The sequence below is a fragment of the Panthera leo genome, chromosome A3, assembly GCF_018350215.1.
Source record: "Panthera leo isolate Ple1 chromosome A3, P.leo_Ple1_pat1.1, whole genome shotgun sequence".
NCBI classification, from domain to species: domain Eukaryota; kingdom Metazoa; phylum Chordata; class Mammalia; order Carnivora; family Felidae; genus Panthera; species Panthera leo.
This window is the reverse complement of record NC_056681.1, coordinates 137,689,525-137,712,826: the sequence shown is the minus strand read 5'-3', so window position 1 is coordinate 137,712,826 and position 23,302 is coordinate 137,689,525. Positions and strand designations below refer to the sequence as shown.

The 23,302-nt window shown below is 51.5% G+C and overlaps 1 protein-coding gene across 4 annotated transcripts in view; it reads left to right on the top strand.

Moving 5' to 3' along the window:
* TRAPPC12 (trafficking protein particle complex subunit 12) overlaps positions 1–23,302 on the top strand; it is an 82,180-nt gene that overhangs the window by 27,998 nt on the left and 30,880 nt on the right. For all 4 annotated transcript variants that reach the window (XR_006201025.1, XR_006201026.1, XR_006201027.1 and 1 more), the window contains exons 4-6: positions 3,236–3,349; positions 3,928–4,066; positions 18,681–18,793. Coding sequence is in view for 1 of the 4 variants with exons in the window: in XM_042933776.1 (XP_042789710.1) it covers positions 3,236–3,349; positions 3,928–4,066; positions 18,681–18,793 (366 nt within the window). In the remaining 3 variants the exon portion in view is untranslated. The remainder of the gene's footprint in view (positions 1–3,235; positions 3,350–3,927; positions 4,067–18,680; positions 18,794–23,302) is intronic.

The following is a 23,302-nucleotide window of genomic DNA, read 5'->3' as shown; positions in this document are numbered from 1 at the left end:
GTTGCAAACAGGCACAGATCAGGCACCACCGCCTCGCCTCCTCCCTCGCCTTCACGGGGTCCCCGTCTCCCCGCCCCCCTGCTCGCGGTCCACCCGTGTCTCTCGGTCCGACTTCCCGCCCCATCTGCCCGTCGCACCAGCGCTCAGCGAGGCCAACGGTGATTCTGCTGCCGCCGTGCCCGCCGCCTCCGGAGCCCTGAGGACTGTCCCTCCCTGCACCCCAGACCCACATGCTTCCCCCCGCCCCGGCCACCCCCTGCACGTGCAGACCCCGCACTGCCCCAGGGCAATGCCCTCCTCTCTTCCTAACCTCAGACCCACACGGAAGCGGCTGGTTTTCCTCTTCCTCGTGAATGTCTCAAAGGCCCTCAGATGCATCGTTGTCGGAACCGAATTCCAGATTCTGAGCTCTGACCTTTTCCAGCCTTCCCCGTCTCCATGACCGCTTCACCGCCCTCGGGCGGCACGTCAGCTCTCAGACCCATCCTACGGCCCCGCTCCCCGTGTCAGGTCGCCACTCAGCCGTGTCCCTTGGCCTTGTCCACACGCCCACGCTAGTACAAGCCACCTGCAACTGTGCTTTTCAGGCTTGGAAGGACAGGTGTTTTCTCAGGACTTTTCAATCTTCAGCAGACTGAAACTTACCCTTTTTTTTCTTTAATTGTAGAGAGGGTGTGAGCAGGGGAGAGGAGGAGAGGGGCCGCAGGAGGGAGCGAGAGGGAGGGAGAATCCCAAGCAGACTCCATGCTCAGCACAGAGCCCCACGCCGGGCTGCATCCCGTGACCCCGAGATCACGACCTGAGCCAAAATCAGGAGTCAGATGCTCAACCCACTAAACCACCTAGGCGCCCCCCAGACCGAAGCTTCTGTAAAATTCCATCTACGTTAACAATATGAAAAACACGTACCGGGTACAAGCCCCCTCTGTTATCGTGCGTGACAATAAGTACTCTGTCGAGTGGCTCTAGAAGTTTCTGTTCCTCCGCCTTTCTCACTCGGGACCAGTCATAAGGGGCACGTGGTCCACGGTCTCCCTGGAAGTGGCAGTGGCCAGGCCTGGGTGGCACCTGGGAGTATCTTAGGCTCGGGGGGCCCCTCAGTCTCTGGGGCAGCCACTCAGCTCTGCTGTGACCGCACCTCCTTCGTGGGAGCCCAGAACCAGCCTTAGACAACACGGACCACGTGCAGGAGGCTGGGTCCCGGAACTGCGTGCAGACCGTGCACCGCGTGGATAGGGCCTGTGGACCACACACAGGTCGCCAGCATCAGGCCTGGACACCGGCTTCACCGACACCTGCTTCGCCCCTCAGGTTCATGCGTCATCCTCACAGGGGCTGATGTTTCTGGAACGTGAGCCTGACGTGTTGCCGGTGCCCTTGGAAGCCTCCGGAGGCTGGCCTGGCCTTACCTGCCCCTTGACCACACCTGCACTGCCCGCCCCTACCTGCCCCTCATCCTCCCCTGCCAGGCCCCCTCTTACCTGCCGCACCTCTCTCAGACCGCACCGGCCTCCTCCCTCCCGTCGCTCGTATCCCCACAGCCCCCACTCACACCAGGCCTTTGCCCACTGGAGCTCCCCTCCTGCCCTCCTCACTGGGGTCATTTCCTGGGAGGCCAGCTGAAGTCATTTCCCGGGAGGACTGCCCCGAGCACTCAGTTCAGATCTGACGCCACCAGCAGCAGAGGCCAGCCTGTGTGACAGAGGCAGTTGGGAAGAGAGCAATAATTAATTGCCCCTGCATACAGGATCTGCTTAGAATGTACACAGAACTGATTTGGACTTGGCCGAATAGCTTTCCCATTTGCAAGTCCGGAATATACAGCCGCACTTGTGATTCTCCCCCAGCAGTCGGAGCACCCCCGTCGGCCCAGGCTTCCACCTGCGGGGCCCTCAGGGCTGCTGTCAGGAGAGTCCGCAATCAGCAGCCGGGCCCGTGCTCTCTGGGTCCTCACCCCCGCTTGGGGTTCCGCCTGGGGAGGGGTGGGGCGCCCACAGGGGCAGTGCGTGCCTCAGTACCTGGAGAGGTGGGGGACTGCTCCGCTCTCTGTGCGTTAAACAGCATCGCGTCATTCCCTTGCTCGGAGCCCTTGCGAGGCTCCCCAGTCCCTCAGGATGCATCTGGATCTCTCGTGGCCTGAGGCCTTCCTTGCTGACATCCCATTCTTGCCCACACCTGCACTCTCACTGCCAGTGTGCCTGCCGTCGGGATCCCGGGATCGACCGGGGTCCCTCACGCACACTGTCTCCCCCTCGCCTGGAGGGTCCTACCCCTGCTGGACCCCGCTGTTCCTCCTTCACGTCTGGCTCCAGCAGCTTTCCGTTCCCTGACATTAAGTCCGGCCACCTGGTGACGTGCACCGTGGCACTTGCTTCAGAAAGCACTTGGGGTGCGTGCAGAATCACTTGAGTGATCATCGGAAAAACGCTTTGTTTCATATCCGCCTTCCTCGCTGGATCCTGAGGTGAACGCACGGAAGGCTGTGCACTCAGCCGGCTCTTTGCCCACAGGGCCTGACCTGGTCTGTACGTCTGTCGGCCACACACGTGACCGGGTGCGTCTGCTGTGTCCGAAGCTGGTTGGCGCCTGTTGTGCTGAGGGGATACGTAGATAGGAGTGAGCATCCACTTTTTGCTTCTTAAAATGCCGGAACATTCTCTCTGATAACATGTTCCCCTGCATTTGCCTGCTGGCCCTCCTGTCTTCATTGCCTCGGGGTCAAAAGACAAACACAGTAAGTCCAGGTTGACCGGCTGACACATCCCTGTCAGCCATCTTTTTTCGTCTTGGTAAAATAGAATTAAACATTTAGCATATGAAGCCACTCGTTTTGTAGACACACGCAGATCTTCCCGATACAGATAAATGTATCCGGCGCATAGCATAAAATTAAGTTATTAACTTTAAATTTGTGGAAATTACAAAATGAAGTTATCTGGATGAAAATGGAAAGCAGTGTTCTAGATTTGGGGGGGGGGGGGCTTTCCAACAAGAGTTCTCCTCCCCGTGTTCTGCCGGTTGTTCAACGTTAACGTTTGTAGGATTTGCTCATCTCTTGCTTGGTGTCCTTCTCGCCTGATTACACACGCAGCGGTGACAAGTGGCGTTGCGCTCAGTCCCTGCCGCCGTCCGGCCTCACTGTCCTCGCCCGCGGTGGCGGGAGCCGCCCCGAGCCCAGCGGGTGCCGTGTGTCCGAGTGGCTGCGATTTGGTCACGTATCCCCTGTGTCTTCCAGAGCTGCAGGAACTGGAGGGCGGCGGTCGACCTGTGCGGGCGCCTTCTCACCGCCCACGGCCAAGGCTACGGCAAGAGCGGGCTGCCCACCAGCCACACAGCAGACTCGCTGCAGGTACGGCCCCTTTGGGTGGTCGAAACGTGGGGACACAGAAGGCGCCCGACCTTTCGTGCCACTGAGAAAAACCTGAGACGAAGATGGGCTTTCGTAGCCCAGATTGCACGCCAGTACGGCTGACTCTGGCCTTCCTGGCCCGATGGCACGGATGCGAGCTGATTTCCCACCGTGCCTCTGCGCCCAGGGCCTCCAGCCCCTCGGAGCTGACCGCTCACCCTCGTCGCACGGCCCTCTCTGACACGCACCCCTCCTGACTCCGTGCCCTTCAGTGCCCTCCCCAGACAGGGTTCTGTCCACAGCTGCCCTCCCTTCACGCCCGCGCCCACTGGACTCCTTCTCCTGCCCAACAGGATTGTCCGACTGAGACGATTAGACGAAATCACTCATGTCGTTCTTACCAAGCTCAGGAGTATTCTCAGAAATGTGTGGTTAGGCAAATGTGCAAAGAAACAAAGTTTGGCCTTTGTTCGGATGCACTGGAAATCAAGCTCTGCTACCAAATTCGTAGTAAATAGGAATTTCTGAACTTGACCCACGTAGGCAACCTGTCGTTTCCCTTATGTTTTGTGTTTCAGCTTTGGTTTGTGAGGCTGGCGCTACTGGTGAAGCTGGGCCTCTTCCAGAACGCCGAAATGGAGTTCGAGCCCTTTGGGAACCTGGATCAGCCAGATCTCTATTACGAGTACTACCCGCAAGTGTACCCGGGCCGGAGGGGTAAGGCACTGGTGCTCCCCGTCCGTGCCTTTGCGTGCGTTTGCTTTGCTTTGCTTTGCTTTGCACGTAAGTGTCCTCCCTTTTCCTTCCGTATCCGGGCTGGAAACCTCAAGTAAGTAACCCAGCAGCGAGCCCTGACTTACCGAATGACCTCGCTGGGTTTTCTAAATGCACTTCCCCGGACATAGCGGTCGGTACAGCCATCTGAGGCACCTGCTACAGGACAGCAGTGAGGTTGGGGGTAAGCACCAGTCGTGGGTTTTTTCAGACTTTCTGACTGTGCTCCAGAGTAAAACATACTCATACATCGTGACTTACTGCAAACATACACATAGAAACAAAACAAAACCCCCTTGCAACGGTACTTACTCTGTGCCATTTTCTCCTAGTTCTGTCCTGATTTAATTTACGTAAAAGTCTGGTTGCAGTCCCCAGGAAGCCCCAGGGAGCCCCGCCATCATCTGGAAAACCTGGGCTGCAGCACGGAGCAGCTGTCAGGGGGCAGGAAGTAGGGATTGCAGGAGGGAGAGCACAGGTGACAGAGAACCTTCCGGGGCACGAGCAGCTCAGGTGGAGTGAATGCTTCTGGGCAGAGAGCCTCAGAGACGTGTTGAAACCCCGCAGGTGTTCCTGTGAAATGTAAACCAGCTTCGGGAGGACTTCCAAGAGGCCGCAGACGTAGTTACTGAAGGCAGGGCTCTGCAGTCAGACTTCCTGTAGGTCCTGCCCCGCACTTCCTGCAGTGCCTCTGTCCCAGCACCCTTTCCAGGACAGCAGCGGTGATTCTCGGGCGTCGCGAAGATCGGGCAAAGCCATTTATGTAGGTTGCTCAGAGCGGGGGCTTCTGCCCAGTAATTACTGCGTTTTGGCTGTTTTTTGTATTCTGTTCTTAATTCATCAGTAGACACCATATCTTACCGCCACCTTTCGAAAGATCACCTGGTCAGCACTTGTGGGATGTAACAGGAATGACAAAGAAAAGTTCTGGTTCTTAGGAAACCCAGAGCCTGATTGGAGGTAGAAAATAGAAAATCGTAACTGGACAAGGGAGGACAAAGGCCCTACGAATAACGAAGATAGTGGTGCCATAGAGTTTTCAAAAAATTAAGTCAACTTCTTACTTGGTTAATATTAGAGGTAGGTAAATAGATGAACTGAGACTAGAAGGAAAAACACATTTCTCAGCTTCTGTCTGTGTTGTTTTTCCTTAAAACAGCACGTCCTGTTTCTGTGGAAGGGACAGAAGGAGCAAGCTTTCTGCATTCTCGGGGCTTTCTCTTCATCGTGTTTACTCCCCACAGGGTGGGGAGTTGCGTCGACTCGGGGTCAGGAAGGGGACAGCAGGGCCCCATCCTGAACTTCTTCCCAGCCAATGGCCCGTCAGGTCTGGTGGGGCACAGACGAGAGCCAGGAGCCTCCGTGAGTGGAGCCTTCTCGAGGATGCCCCAGCCGCCTGGTGTTATCACAGGCGGAGGAGGTGGGACAGGGGGTGCCGGGCTCCCCGTCGGTTCTGCCACTGCTCGCGGCTCACGTCTGCCTTAGGTCCCGGCCAGGACCCTCCCTGACTCTCTCCCCATGCTCCAGCTCCGGAAGCCCCAGTGGCTGGTTGTCGCAGTCCAGCTGTGGGTGAGCCCCGCATCCCCCCACAGCCACAGTGGCTGGAAATTCTGGAAATTCAGACCACGCCCTTTGGAGGGTGCACCCTTCTCTGGTAGCTCAGGGCACACTTCTCTGGCTTGTAAATTAATCGTGTTCTTTCTCATCTACACTTTCCAGCCATTTGAGGTCCCTCCCTTCCCTGGAAGGTGATGAGCAAGCTTCCACCCTAGAAAGGAGTGAGTCTCTGTGGCCACTTCTTTTTTTTTTAATTTTTTTTTAATGTTTATTTATTACTGAGCGACAGAGAGAGCAGGGGAGGAGCAGAGAGAGGAGGAGACACAGAATTCGAAACAGGCTCCAGGTTCCGAGCTGTCAGCACAGAGCCCGATGTAGGGCTCGAACCCACTGACTGCCGAGATCGTGACCTGAGCTGAAATCCGACGCTCACCCAACTGAGCCACTCAGGTGCCCCATCTGTGGCCGCTTCTTAGCCACTCTGATGGAAAGGTGCCCAACAGAGAGGTTCGGGGCAGTTCCAGGGGGGATGTTTGGGGATATTTCTGCCCAGTAAATCAAGAGAAGATAGGGTATTCTCACACTTGTCACGAGGAACAGCTGTGGTCCCTTCAGCGTAAACAGTGTTTCTCCCCACCCGCCTGGCCGCAGCCCTGTCCCTGCTGTGTGGTCCTGCCATGGGGCAGAAGGCTGCACCCTCGACCAGCCCTGGGGGTTGGCAGCTGGCGTTGATGGGTGTCTCGTCCTCAGCTGACAAAACTCAGCTCTGAGTTCACAGGCCCGTCTCTCAGTGGCTCTGAACTACCAGCTACCCCAAAGCACACAGCTTCACAAATGCTTCGATTTCTGTTCCCCTTGAGGTCCAGAATTGTAGATTCAGAAGGACTGTTCATGCATCAGCCGCTTCTGGACTTACACGGGTGTTGAAGAATGCGTAAGAGACGAGAAGGCAGGTATTTCCTGTGCTGGCCGGTGACAGCCTTCAGCCCCTCACTACGTCCAGCCTTTCCTCTGAATGCTCGGCCCCCGCCCGTGTGCCCTCTTCTGTGACACCGTCCTGGAGTCCTGGAGACTCCGCCCCTCTTCACCGTCTCTGAAGAGAGACGTTGGTGGAGCTGGTCCGAGCTATCTGCATAATGAGGAGTGAGATTTCAGGGCCAGGTGTGGACTCCCTGTCATCCTCAGCCTCAGTTTTGAGGACATACTTTCCCAAAGATGTGCGGACAAGAGAGCCTGCTTCTGATCCCGCCTGAAATTAAATTGCATGGGGATACGGATAAAGAGAGGATAGTAGCCATGCATCATTAAGCAGCTAATTTAAGTTATGAAGTAGACATAAATCATATGTACATTTCAGCTAAGGCGTGTTAACATTCATCCACAACGATATGCTGAATGCTTACTAATTTTTCTTCTCGTTTTGTGATGTAACCAGCATAAATGTAAGTTTTGATTCATTCATTCGTTTTAGCTTGCAGTATATAAGCAAAGCAAGTCATTAAGATGTGCTTTACAGAGGAGGCTATAACAATGCAGATAAGTAACTTTTATGAATGAGCTCTAATATATTTTATTTAAATATTGGGCATAATTTTTACCCACTCAGAATATTCATTGCAAGATATGTAATGAATCATGAGTAAAAATCATGAAGTGCTGTGTTTTGTTTTTTCAATTTCACCCAAGAAAGGAACAGTAACGGCAGCTTTGTACATTTCTCCCACATCTCGAGCAATTTCGTAGTTTCCGCCTGTCTCGAGGGCACAGTGTGTGTGTTTCAGAAACTCAGCACTGTCTTTTAACAGGTTGTTTGAATTCTCCCCCTTGCTGGAAAGAAAGAGCAGCGGCAAGCAGCCCCAGGCCGGACCCCGTCCCCCCACCCCCGCCCTGCTGCCCTCCACCGCACTTTACTGCTGCCTCCCTTCTGATGCCGTACGTCTGTCCCTGTCCCTCGGGGCCCAGAGGTTGGGGGAGGAGCTGCTTCATCAGGCTCTTGCTCAGACTTCCGACAGCTGGGTGAGAAGCGGCCGCTCAGAGCTCAGACTCCATGTTTAGCAGCAAAACGGTGGATTATGAGCAGACTTGAGACAGTAGGGTCACACCCGGCCACCGAGCTCTCCCCGTACTTGTCACCAGGTGCAGGAAACTCAGACAGTCAGTGCTGGTGGTGAGAGTAGAGGATGTCAAAGCAAGAAGGAAAATTGAGCTCCATGGTGACACCATGTGACCTCTGTGCCCAGGACAGAGAAAAAGAAAAGTAAGTGTTTGAAACAGAAGTCCCCTAGCTGTGAGTTCTAATTGTGTCCGGTAGGGTCCTCTTTAAACTGCTCAGGATGCCGTCATTGCAGGCTGCCTGGGGAGCTCAGTCCATTGAGTGACCGACTTCAGCTCAGGTCACGGTCTCGCAGCTTGTGAGTTCGAGCCTCGTGTCGGGCTCTGTGCCGACAGCTCGGAGCCTGGAGCCTCTTCGGATTCTGGGTCTCCCTCTCTCTCTGACCCTCCCCCGCTCACACTCTGTCTCTCTCTCTCTCTCTCTTAAAAATAAGTAAACATTAAAAAAGTGTTTTTAAAAAAGTAACAAGCCCAGAGCAGTTACGTCTGTGTCATTGGAACTGTGCCATCAGGCTGAAACAGGCGAAGACCCCTACCATACAGCTTTCTGAAATGCGGTCCTCGCTGAGCCCCAGTGTGCTGTTGCCGTGAAGCCCTGTGGGCCTGGAGGCGGCTTTACCGGGAGGACCTGTGAGCAGGAGGTAGACGGAGGGTCTACCCTCTGTGGCGGCTGACCTGCCTCTGCCTGGAGCTGCGGAAAGCCGAGACGGCCGTGCAGAGCGCCCCGGGCCCCCACGGGCCCCGGATGTACCCCGAGCCCCTTAGCTTTCTGTAACACGGACAAGACAGAAGAGCAGTAGGCTTGGCGAGCGGTTCCCCCGTGGTCCCCAGCCGTGCCACCTTGGGCCCTGTAGGCAGACCCTCCGGGACCTCCCTGCACACCCCGGGAGCCCACTGCCACCCCAGCTTTTGAGGTGGAGGTGACAAGGGGAAATGGCAGGGGGGCCACAGGCACCAGCCTTTACCCAAAATGAAGAAAGTTTTTGTTTTTGTCTGTCTTTAACGTTGACAGCTGTGGAATTAATGCTTGGTGTCAGGGCTTCAGAATACCTTTCCAAGCACGACACCCTGTTTCACTTGTGAGAATCCTTCCTCACATGCCTGTGATCGCCTCCTCTCTTTAATTTGCTTTTAATCAAGTTGTTTTCATTTTGTCATTTTTAACACTAGAACAGACCGCTTTCCTCTCTGAAGGGTTTGTGTCGGTGAGACTCGTGGACAGGGATTGCATCCGTGGATGATGTAACTAGATCATTCGTTGTGTCTCTGGGTTAGCATCTTTGGCGTGGCACGTTTGTCACTGTTGATGGTGCTGGTACCGATACGTGATTATCGACGACGGTTCACTCCGAGTTGTACGTCTTCTTTGCGTTTCTGTCTTCAGAAACGATGACCCGGGCGCGCTTCTGACGTAGATGGTGTACCCAGTCATTCCAATTCGGCCTGTTGCGGGACAGTAAGATTTTCCAGAATCCCACCACCGTTTTTTATAATCTGCTGCTTGGAATTCTCTCTCTCGTTCGAAAGAAAGATGGTCAAACACACAGCACTTTGGGTTTTCAAAGTACTTCTCGGGCATGAAAGAGTTCGCTTGACTTTCTCTGTCGCTGGAGGAGAACTTTGAAGCCAAACAATGGGAAATAAGTCTGTTTGATGACCCTCAGTGTGATGCTTCGGAAAGGCAGTGCCTCCTCCGATGCCGAGTTCGGGTCTGTGCGTCCAAGTTATTAGAGTTCATTGTGAAGATACCGTATGAAATCGTATTTCAGGACGTGATCCTTACGGACGACCAAGTCAGACCAACACTGATGGGGCAGACACTTGACCCGCGTGCTTCACGTCTGCACCCTTCCGTCACGTACCCAGTCCTCTGGGAGTGGTGGTAACACTGCCGGTGTCTTCTGTCCTCTCCTGCCCTCCCTCCAGAACCCTGAAGTTTGTGTTTCTGGTCGCAGGTCTAAATTTGGAAACTTTTTGGAGTGCCTGGGAGGCTCAGTCGGTTGAACATCCTACTTCGGCTCAGGTCATGATCTCGTGGTCCGTGAGTTCGAGCCCCATGTCTGGCTCTGTGCTGACCGCTCAGAGCCTGGAGCCTGCTTCCGATTCTGTGTCTCCCTCTCTCCCTGCCCCTCCCCTGCTCGTGCTCTGTCTCTCTCTCAAAAATAAACATTCAACAAAAAATTTTTTTAATAAATAAATAAAATTGGAAAAAAATTTTTAACACATAACTATACATGATGGCTCAGGATTAATAGTTAATCCTGTTTCAAATGTCTTACTTTTTTTTTCCATGACAAAATCAATTCACCTCCTCTGCTTAGGTTAGACTTCCAGTTTATGCTACATCAGAACTTGGGGGCATTTATCACTCAAAGTGCATTTCCAGTCTTTTCTCAGAACAAATCATCATAGACATGGAAGTAAGCGTTCCATCTGGGTTCCGTTCCTGTCGTTAGAACAGCCGTGGAAGGCCTCGTCTGAACCCGTCTCCCACGAGAAATGCCGTGGTTACCAGATACTGGTTACGGTCGGTCCCGCGTGGATCAGGCGCAGCCACTTTAGGCTCGCGTGGGCGCGGCGTGGTCCAGTCCACAGCGTCTGCTCGTGCCACGCGGCACCGGGGCAGCAGTGAATTTCCCACTCAGCTAATAAATCCTCTAGGGTGCTTCAGGACTTGCTCAGTATGGTTCTGGGCTCGTTATACTTAAAAAGCAGCATGGACATTGTAGGTTGAGGGTCATTTTATGGCGAAGGTGAAGGGCACTGTGTTCTCTCTGAGACATAGACATCCAGTGACCTGTGTCCCAATAACTGAGCAGCGGAAGGAGAGTCATCAATGACAGCAGCTCCTCTGCGTTCTGTAGGGGAATCAAGGCAGACAGGAAACCGGCAAAGCAGGGTGAGATGTGGGGGGAATCACGTGCAGAGCAGTGACCCCTGCGGGAGGTCCTACGTGACCTGGACGTGACATGGAAGCCCCCGGGCAGAGGCCCTTTGAGTGTGTGCTGTTAACGCGGGACAGAGGGCCCACGCGGTCCCGTTAGGTGCTCTCTGCGGGACATCTGCACACCTGGGCCTCACAGCAGCGTGGCCGTCTCAGGCCCCCTGCTGTGCAGGTGACAGAAAAGACCCCAGGAGGACGCCATCCGCCCAGCACACACAGCAGGTGAGCAGCGGAGGTCCAGGCCGTCTGCATGGCCAGGCTGCTGCCTCCTGAAGCAAGGGGCACATCCCTCCCCAGAGAAGCTCCCGTGCCTCCTGTGGTCGGTGTCCTTTGTCGCTGCCCAGCACGGAGGCCCGCTTCTCTCTGGCGCCCTCCTCCCCGGCTCCCCGAGCCGGCCGTGTGGGCTCACTGCCCTGCAGAGGCTGTAGGCATCCGTGTCGGAGGACCGTTTGCATTTCGTGTTTCCTGAATGATTGATGGGGACGCTGCTGCCAACCTAGATCTGGGCAGGTCGTGGCTGTGCGTGGGTGGGAATCTTCCGGAAAAAGCACATCCTCTGGGAAGTGTTGGTCCTTAAGGATTTTGACCAGCCCTTCATTTTGGGGCTCGCTGTCCCTGCAGGGGAGAGGCCTCCAGGCTCGCGTGGAAGGCATGCATACGTCATCGTCCTCCTGCTCAGCCAGCGCCGCCTGGCCCGGAGGGCATCCCGGAGTCGCAGCGTCAGACGCAGGGAGGCCGGGTTTGTGCAGACCCAGAGAATCGGCGTAAAGGTGCTTCTACCTGCGTGTCTTCGAAACAAGCAAAACCAAGTCCTCATCATTGTGAGGAAAGCGGCTTCTGCCTGTGCTGTGCGGAAGGGGGGAGTGGCTTGCCCGGGGACAGTGGTCATGTTGTAGGTCCAGGCCCGGGCCCGGCCTGCAGAGCAGACGGTGCTGACTTACGTCAGCCTGTTCAAGCTGGAACCGATCCACGGCGTCTCTCCACCTGGTGCTGTGTTTTGTCTCTACGAACAGTGTGTTCTTTTTCTAGGAAGGGGCATTGTTTTCTTTCCGATTTGTTTCATTTTTTTCTTTCCCATGAGGCTGGGAGGTGTGTGCCTTCCTTTCATTTTCTAAAGCTGTTCAAGACCTTCTCGGTGGTACCGGGAGAGAAGAGGAGGAATTCTGTCTCCTTGTGCAGCCCTAGCTCCAGGTGCCTCTCAGAAGGTCACAGGTAGGGACAGAGCTTAGGGGAGCCACACTCGGGCTCACTCTCGCCCGCCCACTTTCTGTCCTCAGCTCCCAGATTCAGTCACAGAGCCGTGCTTGTCGTCACCTGCCGCTGACGTCTGTCCTGCATCCGCGCCGCCCGGGCTCCCCACTGGCACCTGGCGCGGCGTGCTGCAAGGGCTCGGGGTTGGCGGGGCGGGTGCGGACGAGCGGGGACGGGGGTGTCCACAGACCGCGCGCAGAGGGAGCTGATGCGAGGGGGCAGCACGGCCAGCGCGAGGGGACGCAGTAGCTCTCCTGCCACAGAACCCCGAGCGTGTTGTTGTAGGTTCTGTTTCCTGTCTGGAAGGGAGGACCCGTGAACAGAGGAGCGGATGGCCTGGTGGCAGCGAGGAAGCCAGGAGTTCCGTGGACCTGTTCCCTGTTACACCAGGGCAAGGGAGGACGCGTCAGTATTTCTAAGATAACGTGCTAAAATTTTTTAAAAACGTGTTAAAATTTAGTTCTAGGAGAATTTTTGTTCCACGAGCATTAGTTCTGGACCTTATTTATGTCCCCACATTCAAGGAAGAACAGAGTAGATTTTGTGTTTTCCCTCCTGAGAAGCAGCCGTGGGGGGAGCGGTGCCCGCGGTCACCTGTGCAGGGGCCGGCTCCACGCAGGACGGACACACGCGCGGTCTCTGCGCTTCCCCGGCCCCTGGGCCCTGTCGTCTCGGCACGCGGCAGGGAAACAACACGGACCTGAGGAGGAGGCGTCGGCCGTGCGACGTCTGAGGACAGTTGTACGCGATGCCGACTGCGGGCTTTCATCTGGCCCTGTGAGCTAGGACGCGGTCCCGCGGCACGTTTGTGCAAATCCAGATCACGGCTGCGCAGTCGCCTTTGGGTCGGCACACTTGGGTGTCACGTCAGCGAGGTTGTGGTTCCGAGTAGGGCTGTGCACCCAGACCCCCGGGACCCCGTCAGGTGGACGCTCTGACCTAGGTCTGGGGGTCCCGGGGTGGGGCCGAGACTCCGCTCTACCGGGGCCCCGGGGCTGACGCCGCGGGGTGGAGGCTCCCCTCTGAGGGGCCAGGTGTCGTGTGTTTCCCGTAGGGTTTGCTGTGAGCTTTGAGCCCGCCTGGGTGTATCCTTGTTCTCCGAAATCTGCACATTCTTCTTCCTGCTTGCCTGTTTTTATGCAGTTAAGTAAAATGACTTTGATCTGTTCCTTAGCTCTTTCAGCTAAAAAATGAATATTTCGTTCAAAGCTGTGAACTTCGAAGCTACTCCTGCTATACAGAAAAATTAATTACATTTTCAAACTACAGACCGCTTTGCTGTGGTTTAACTATAAAACTGCATGCATGACCACTGGCATTGCAAAGTCCACGTACAAAGTAGTTGGTGCTTGGAAAGTATTTTCCATAGAATTAACTCCATATCTACTTAGGTCCTCAGGTCAGCCCATAAAAGCTTGTTCACCCGTTAAATGTACCTTGAATAAAGTATTAATATTCCTCTTTCGACTATAACTGGCTACCTTTAGTATTCCTAAGGAAAAAACACTTTTTTTTAATGTTTATTTATTCGGGGGGAAGAGAGAGAGAGCACACGCAAAAGAGCAGGGGAGGGGCAGCGGGAGAGAGAATCCCAAGCAGGCTCCATACTGTAGAGCCCAGTATGTAGAGCTCCATACTGTAGAGCACAGAGCCCACCGCAGGGCTCGATCTCGCAAACCATGAGATCATGTCCTGAGCTGAAATCAGGAGTCAGATGCTCAACCGACTGAGCCACCCAGGCGCCCCTGTGGGTTTTTTTTATTATTATTATTTCTAATTTGAGATCCCAAACCCTTTTTCTTTAAAGAATGGATCTAACTTTATTTTTATTCATGTGGCCATTCACATATCCCGACAGTGCTTACTGAAAATTACATTTTCCTTCAGTGATTTGGGGATACTGTCTTGTCCAGTAAATTCTGTGTGCGGTTGGGCATGTCTTCTCTTTTTTCGGTAAATCATCTTTACTTTTTCGGATTCTTTAAGGTTCACGGTAAAGTTTAGCATTACAGAGAGCTCCATATGCCCTCTCCTCTGCGTACCATTTTATTAATATATTATTATTATTAACATCTGTAAACATCTTGCATTCCTGTGCTAAATTTGTTACGATAGATGAACCTATACTGGTTGGTCCATTAGGATTAAAATCCATTAGCTCAGGGTTCGCTCCCGGCGTTGTACGTTCCGTGAGTCCGGACAAGCGGGCAGTGTTGCGTATCCACCATTCTGGTACCCTGCAGGATAGTTCCACTGCCCTCAACGTCCTCTGTGTCCTGCCTGCTTGTCCTTCCCCTCCCCCCGGCCCCTGGAAACCACTGATCTGTTTGCCTCTTCAGTTTTGCCTCTTCCAGATCGTCTTCTGTTGGGACCATACAATACGAGGCCTCTTCAGACGGGTTTCTCTTACATGGCGGTGTGCCTTTAAGATTCCTCCAGGGCTTCTTGTGGTTTGCTAGCACGTATCTTTTTACTACTGAAAAATACTCAATTGGCTGCGTGTACCACGGTTTATTTATTCATTCCCGTATCAAAAGACGTCTCGGCTGCTTCTGGTTTGGGGCGGTTACGAACAAGGTTGCCGTCGACGTTCTCGTGCAGGATTTTGTGCGGACTCGGATTCTGCAGTTACTTGGCTAAGCGCCTGGAGCACTGTTGCTGGCTCCTACGGTAAGCCCGGCTTTGGTTCCGCTGTGCCTGCCAGGCCGTCTTCCAGGGCAGAGCACCGTCTTGCGCTCTTCCCGGCGATCAACGCCATTTCCTGGTGCTCCTCATCTCCGCCAGCGTGTGGTGGTGGCATCTTGCCGGACTCCCCGTTCTAGCGGGTGTCTGCTGGTATTTCACTGCCGTTTTAGTTTGCAGTTTGCAGTTTGCAGGTCCCTAATGACAGACGTGTGACGGGGAGCATTTCTCATCTTATTTGCCATCTGTATACCTTCGTTGAGGCACCTGTTCAGATCCGTTGTCCATTTATTAATTGAGTTGTTTTCTTGTTGATTTTTAAGAGTTGTTTGTATATTTTGGATACAACCCCTTTCTTCATGACATGTGCATTTTGCCAGGGTTTTCTGTCACTTCTCATTCTCTTGACATGGTCTTTCACAGGGCAGTTCTTAATTTTAATGAGTCCCAATTTTTTTTCTTTCACGGATCGTGTTTTTGTATCTAAAAAGTTATCACCGAACCCAGGTCACTTAGATTTTCTCATATGTTCTGTTCTAGAAGTTTCACAGTTTTGCATTTTACGTTTAGGTCTCTTACCCACTTTGGGTTAAGTCTCGTGAAGGATGAAGCTCTGTGTTTCGATCGATCCCCCACGTAGATGTCTGGTTGTCCCAGCACCATTTGTCAAAGGGGCTGTCCTCCCTCCATTGACTTCCCTTTCCTCCTTCGCTGAAGATCAGCTGGCTGGGTTTAGGAGGCCTGTTTCTGGGCTGTCTGTTCCCATCCATTGAGGCGCTCGTTCTCTTCCTTTGCTGGGGTCACAGTAGCTTAATAGTAGGTCTTAAAGTTTGGGGTGTCCGTTCTCCAGCGTTGCCCATGTCTTCAATACTGTGTTGGATTTTTACGGTCTTTGCGTCTCCACCTAAAGCAGACCGCCGCCGGTACGTTTATGTCCACAAAGTAACCTGGGGGTTTTGACTGCGGTTGCACTGAATCTGCCGGGGGAGCTGCGAGGAACGGACACCCTGGCGATGTTACGTCCTCCTGTCTGTCAACATGGAGCGTCGTTCCGTTCGTTCACGTCGCCTTTGACTTCTTTCAGCAGAGACTTGGAGTTTTCCTCACACAGTTGTAGCTATTCTGTCAGATTCACCTCTTACTGTTTCATTTGTGTCGGTGCTAACGTCAAGGGTAATATGTTTGTAATTTCGAATTTCAGTTCATCGCTGGTATGGCAAGTCAGACCGACTGACTCATGTATTATCCTCGTATCCTGTCCCCTTTAGTTGCTTATGTTTGGGAGGGCTTTTTGTTTGGTTCTGTTCCATTTTCGTGTCAGTCTTTTGGGATTTTCTGCATAGACGATTTTATCCTCTGCATAGAGGGTTTTATTTCTTCCTTTCTAATCTGTACATCTTTCTTTTTTTTTTTTTTTTTTTTGTCTTATTGCATTAATTAGGGACTTCTAGTATGATGTACAATAGGAGTAAAAAGAGGACATCCTTGCCTTATTCATGATCTTACAGGGAAAACGTCTAGTTTCTCATCATTAAGTACACCCAGAACTCAACACCCAGAAAACAATCCAGTGAAGAAATGGGCAGAAGACATGAATAGGCACTTTTCCAAAGAAACATCCAGAAGGATGACAGACAGATGACAAGATGCTCACCATCAGTGTCAGTTGGGTGATTTTTAATAAACAGTGTCTTTCAAGGGATTGGTCCATTTCATCTAAGTTATGAAATTTGTGGACATAGTTGTCCTTAATATTCCTTTATTATCCTTTTAGTGTCTGTATGGTGAGTAGTGATGTGTCCCTCCCTTTCATTTCTTTTTTTTTAACGTTTATTTATTATTGAGAGACAGACACAGAGCGTGAGCAGGGGAGGGGCAGAGAGAGAGGGAGACACAGAATCCGAAGCAGCTCCAGGCTCCGAGCCGTCAGCACAGAGCCCAACTCGGGGCTCGAACTCCCCATGACTGCGAGGTCATGACCTGAGCCGAAGTCGGACGCTCAACCGACTGAGCCACCCAGGCGCCCTCCCTCCCTTTTATTTCTAATATTAGGGTTCATGTCTTCTCCTCTATTTCTTTGTTAGCCTGGCTAGACATTTATAAATTTTACTCATTTTGTCAGAAAAACAGCTCTGAGTTTTGTTGATTTCCTCTGTTGGTTTCCTGTTTTCAGTGTCATTGATTTCTGCTTTAATTTTTATTTCTCCCCTTTCTCTTCTACACGCTCTGCCTTTCTGTAGTGTTCTGAGATGGAAGTTTAAATGATTGATTTTAAGATCTTGTCTCTTTTCAAATATATGTGTCTAATGCTATAAAATTCCCTCTTAGCACTGCTTTTCCTCAATCTCACAAACTTTGATAAGCTGCATGTTCATTTTCACTTAAGTCCCACATGTGTTTTAAATGCAGAAACTTCCTCGGGTACATGGGCATTTGCCAGGGTGCAGAGCAGATAGCTCCCTGCCACCTGTTCATATATTCAGCTCGTTTCTAAAGTGGGTCTGGGAACTTGCAGTAGAATGTTTGTTTCTGTGTTGATCTGACAGAGTTTGAAGAGATCTAGAGATCTTCTTTCTCTGTAGGTGAATTCTGACCCACACGGGAGCGATTGTCACCTGTTCTTTACGTGATATGAAAGGGTGTATCACTTCCCGTGTCAGCGCAGTCCCACGTTTAGTGATGCTGATGGTCAAGACATCTTTCTAGGAAGCCAAGAACAACTCATTCCAGAATGTAAACTCAGTCATCCATTGTTTTTAGACATAGGAATTATTTAGTGTCATCAAGAAAGAAATTTTTTTTCAAAAAAAAAAAATTCAGACATTTAAAATTCAGTAATTGTCATCTTTCTTTTGTCCGGACTTACAATTGCAATACAACCTATTTTCTGTCAAGTTCCTTATTTTCGCCTTCCCTCTTTAGATCTTTCTTTCAGTCTCTGGTAAAGACCCTAGAGCGTCGTACAGTTCCAAGAGGACTAAGCACAGGCGAAAAGCCATGCTAGCGTGGCCCGTGGCAGACCCTCCCTGATGATTAATGCTTAGGCCGAGGGACAGGCTGGGGCCCAGAGACGCTGCGTCGCTTACAGGTGTCACACAGCTTGTTTTCTGACCATCTTCCAAACTGTATTCGGGATCTAAACACCGACGCCTTCGGTCTGTGTTCAAAAGCCCTCTTCTGGCTGTGTGACCGCCCCGTGTTGTCACTTCCATATCCACGGTCTCCTTTATAACCAGCACAGGCCGTTTGATCATTTTGACGGTTTACGCGTACTCCGTGTATATACCAGGTGTCAGATTCCAAACCGTATCAGAAGAGACATTCACAAAAAGATTCCCTTCTTCCGAGAGCTGACGCAGCCCCTTCGATTCCCGTGCGTGAGCCCTTCTTCAGAGCACCACCCTCGCTCCCCCGCAGCACTCTGGCCGGGCTGCGTGGCCGTGAATTACCCCCTGCGGGGTGGCCCTGGGGGTGGAGCTTTCACGTGTGGCTCCCCTGCCTCCCGTCGGGGCACCTGTGAGGTAGAGCTTTCCCTCCAGAGCTGCGCACACGCACCCACACAAACCACCGGATCAGGCTAAGCGCCGTCCTCGGGACCTGGGCCTGAGGCACATCTTCGCTCACTTTCCTCCCCTGCTCCCCCGTGCCTGGCGGGCCTCCTTTCGGGGTCGGCTTGTGGGCAGCCTTCTGTTTGAGCTTGCCTCCCCAAACAGATAGAAAAGATGCAGCGGCTTTCGCCGCGGGAGGGCGCAGCCTCTGGTTTCTACATGGTTACCGCACAGCTATGGAAACAGTTAGGGACATCGCCTTCGCCTTTGGTCCTTGTGGCGCTTTGCCGAGAAAACCGGCATACATTTTACGACAGACACCATTGCAGACTTTACCGAGAAAGGAAGGCGTGCTGGCGTCCCTCCCGCTGCCACATCGGCAGTTCCCTCCCGCAGGCGTGTTCAGCGCGAAGGCGTGCTCTCTTACCGCCAACTAACTAGCTTGGCTTTGCTCTCGTCCCAGGCTCCATGGTGCCGTTTTCGATGAGGATCTTACACGCGGAGCTTCAGCAGTACCTGGGGAACCCGCAGGAGTCACTGGACAGGCTGCACCGAGTGAAGGCCGTCTGCAGCAAGGTACCGATGGTGCCCGGGTGGGCCGCTCTGGCACCCCCTCCCACCCCCCCGCCCAGCGGAGAACCCCCTCCCTTCCCCTTCCTTGGAGGGAGCAGCCACATCACTCTCTACCCAACCCACCCGACATCCGCCATCACTGCTTCCTGCGGGAAGGCAGGGGGACCCAGTTCATCGTGACCGTGGTTTTCTTGCCTGCCGAAGTTGTTGTTGGGGGCAGAGGATGCAGAGCTTGGGGCCTGAAATCCTTCTTCCTTAGTATCTGTTGTTGTTGTTGAAGAAGAACTGACATGACAATACCGTATTCGTACCAGGTGTAGAGCCCAGTGGTTCAATATCACTTACGTTAGGAAACAGTCACCGCAACAGGTCTGGTTACCGCTGGTCACCGTGGAAGGTCATGACAGTGTTAGCGACTGGCTTCCCATGCTGTACGTCACATCTCTCTCTTACTTACTTTGCAACCGGAAGGTTTACACCTCTTCATCCCGCTCATTTCATCCATCCCCCTCCCTCTGGCAGCCGTCGGTTTGTTCTCTGTGTGTCCGAGTCGGTTTCCGTTTTGTTTTGTATTTTAGGTTGCACGTGTGGGTGGAGTCATACGTGTCTGTCTTTCTCTGACTGATTTCACGTAGCCTAATAGCCTCTAGACTCATCGGTGTTGTCACAAGTGGCAACATTTCATTCTTTTCACGGCTAATATTCCGTTGTATGTATATACCCCACCTTTTTAATCCGGTCGTCCATCCGTGGACATCTATGACATTTAACTTCCAAATCTTGACTGTTATAAATAATCCTGTAATGAACATAGGGGTGCATATGTCTTTTTGGGTTAGCGTTTTCATTTTCCTCAGGTAAGTGCCCAGAAGTAGACTGCCGGATCGTAGAGTCTTCCTCTTTTCAGCTTTGAGAGAACCTCCGTATTGTTTTCCGTGGTGGCCGCACGGCTTGCAGTCCCTCCAGCAGTGCACGGGGCTGCCTTTTCTCCCACCGCCTCACCAACACCTGTTAGTTCTTATCTTTCTGATCCAAGCCGTTCTGACAGGTGTGAGCTAACACCTCATTGTGGTTTTGATTTGCATTTCCGTGATGATTGGTGATGTTGAGCATCTTTCCGTGTGCCCGTTGGCCGCCTGTGTGTCTTCCCTATCTAGCAAAATGTCTCTTCGGGCCCTCTGCCTGGCGGGGTTTTTTATATGGAATTTTATGAGCTCTTTGTGTATTTGGGATGTTAACCCCTTATCAGATACGCCGTGTATTCAGTGGGTTGCCTTTTCATTTTGTTGATGATTCCCTTTGCTGTCAAAAGCATTTTAGTTTGATTTAGTCCTTTTTGTTTGTTCTTTTTTATCATCCTTGCCTGAGTAGACAGATCCAAAAATATCACCAAAACCAGTGTCCGACAGCTTACTGCCTCTGTTTTATTCCAGGAGTTTTATGGTTTCAGGTTTTATATTTAAGTCTGGAATCCATTTGGAGTTCATTTTTGTGGATGGTGTAAGAAGGTGGTTCACTTTCACCCTTTTGCATGTAGCTGTCCAGTTTCCCTGACATTTGTTGGAGAAACTTTCCTTTCCCCGTTGTATATTTTTGTGTCCTTCGTCACAGATCAGTTAACGATGCTTTTATGGTCACCTACCTGTTGCGGTGACCTGTGTGTGTGTGTCTTTGTGCTGGTACCAAACTGTTTTGATTATCGTAGCTTCTAGTAAGTCTTGAAACTAGGAAGCATGATACTCCCGTACCTCTCTTCTTCCTCAAGGTTGCTTTGGCTCTTCATGGTCTCTTGTGCTTCTATACAAACTTTGGGGATTATTTTCGTTTATTTTAGCTCTAGTTCTGTGAGAAGGGCCATTGGTGTTTTGATAGGGATTGTGTTGAATCTGTAGGCTTCTTTGGGTATTTTGACAGTATTTTTCTGCAGCACAGAGTATCTTTCTATATACTTGCATCGTCTTCAGTGTCTTTCATCAGTTTTCTGAGGGCAAGTGATTCACCTTGGCTATATTAACTCCTACATATTTTATTCTTCTTGATGCAGTAGTAAACGGGATTATTTTCTTAATTGCTCTTTTGATAGTTGGTTATTATTATATAAAAATGCAACAGGGGCTCCTGGGTGGCTCAGTCGGTTGAGCGTCTGACTTCAGCTCAGGTCATGATCTCACAGCTCATGAGTTCGAGCCCCGCGTCGGGCTCTGTGCCAACAGCTCGGATCCTGGAGCCTGCTTCCGATTCTGTGTCTCCCTCTCTCTCTGCCCCTAACCCACTCACATTCTGTCTCTGTCTCTCTCAAAAATAAGTAAACATTAAAAAAAACTAAAATGAAAAAAATGCAACAGATTTCTGAATATTGATTTTGTATCCTGCCAATTTTAATGAATTGAATTTAATGAATTCAATCCTGCCAATTTAATGAATTCATTTATTGGGTCTAATAGTTTTTGGGTGGATGCTTTAGGGGTTTCTATATGTGGTGTCATATCAACTGTGAATAGTGACAGTTTTACTTCCTAATTACTTGGATGCCATTTATTTCTTTTCCTTATTGCTGCAGCTGGGACTTCCACTAAATTGTTGGATAAAAAAGTGTTGGATAAAAAAAGTGCTGAATAAAAATGGTAAGAGTGGGCATCCTTAACTTGTCCCTCATATTAGAGGAAATGCTTTCGATCTTTTATCGTTGAGTATGTTAACTATGGCTTTGTCATATATGGCCTTTACTATATTGAGGTACATTCCCTCTATACACACTGTGTTGAGAGTTTTTAATCATAAGTGGATGTTAAATTGTGTCAGATGCAGGGCACCAGGGTGGCTCGGTCGGTTGGGCTGCCGACTTCAGCTCAGGTCATGATCTTGCAATTCTCAGGTTCAAGCCCCGCGTCGGGCTCTGTGCTGACAGCTCAGAGCCTGGAGCCCAATTCAGATTCTGTGTCTCCCTCTCTCTCTGACCCTCCCCCGCTCACACTCTGTGTCTCTATCTCAAAAATAAATAGACGTTAAAATTTTTTTTTAATTGTATCAGATGCTTTCTCTGCAACTGTGGAGATACCACGGGATTTTCATTCCTTGTTTTGTGAATGTGATGTAGCAGATTGGTATGTGGGTGTTGAATCATCCTTGCATCCCTGCAACAAATCCCGCTTGCTCGTGGTGTATGATCCTTTTATCGTAGAGTTGGATTCAGTTTGCTGATACTCTGTTGAGGATTTTTGCATGTATGTTCATCAGGGATATTGGCCTGAAATGTTCTCTTAGTAGTTGGCCTGTTCAGATTTGCTATTTCCTCCTCGTTCGATGTTGGAGGATTATATGTTTCTAGGAATTTATTCACTTCATCTGGGTCGTCCAACTTGTTGGCATGTAAGTCTTCCTTGGTATCCTTGGTAGATTAAAAGCAGGGAAATATCTCTTGTGTACAAATCACATGCCCTTACACGTGGCAGACCCGTGTGTCTTCTCTGTCTAGCAAAATGTCTCTTCAGGCCCTTCACGCATCCTGCAAATCCTACAGGCACCTACTTCGTGTCTCCCAGAGGCCCGGGAGCAATGTTTAGGGAAGTAGTAGTTTAAAATGTTCCAGAATCAAAGCAAGTCCTACTGTGTGATGACAACTGGCATTCGTAATGCCGACTCCGAAGGCAGGTAAGGTTCAGAAGCGCTTTGTGAATTGTTCTCGGTTGAACGCTAACAGTGACGCGGAAGGCACCAAGCTGCATCCACAGGTCAGATTATGCTGTGAAGTGATATTCGGAAGAAATAGGGGATTTAGAGTCTCTCCACCTCCGGGCGTTGGGCCACCCCACCGCTCAGGCTGCTCACCCTTAGATGGAAGCGAAGCGCCTGTTCCTGCCTCCCTCGAGGTGAGGTCGCGTCTGCGGAGCGCCCAGAGCTGTGACCACAAGCGGTGAGGGCAGCAGCACGACACGGCCCTGTGTTAAATGAGAGTGTATCTTTCCGGTCCCTCCTTTCAGTCTCGCTATTCTTGAGGAAGGTTTTATGGGCTTTTTCCAAGATGCCAGCGTCCTCAGGGCTCCTGGCAGGGAGGCGGACGGGCTCCTTCCCGCACAGCAGCCCTCACTCCGGCGCGAGCAGGTGTCCCAGGCACCTCACAGCCTCCGCCCTGCATAACTTCAGAAAGACAGGAAAACTCTTCTTTCTTGTACGCTAATCGGTTGACGGGGAACATTTTTTTTAGGTTCCAACACTTTTTTCCTTGAATCTTAAAACACTTAAGATACAGCTATTTTCAGACATAAGCGTATAACTTGTTGCCGAGAAACACAAAATCAATGATTTTCTAAACTGTACACAGATGATTTTGTTAATTACGTTTTTCATTTACCTCCATATCGCATCGGGGGAATTTTTATGTACTTGAGAGAAAATTCCAAGTGTTCCAGTGACTCGAGGGGAGAAAAGAAGACGTTTTAGGAGTCCGTTTTCCTGGTCCTAAGGTATCTCATGTGCTGCAGGGTAGGGAGAGACAAGGGCAGGTCTTGCCGC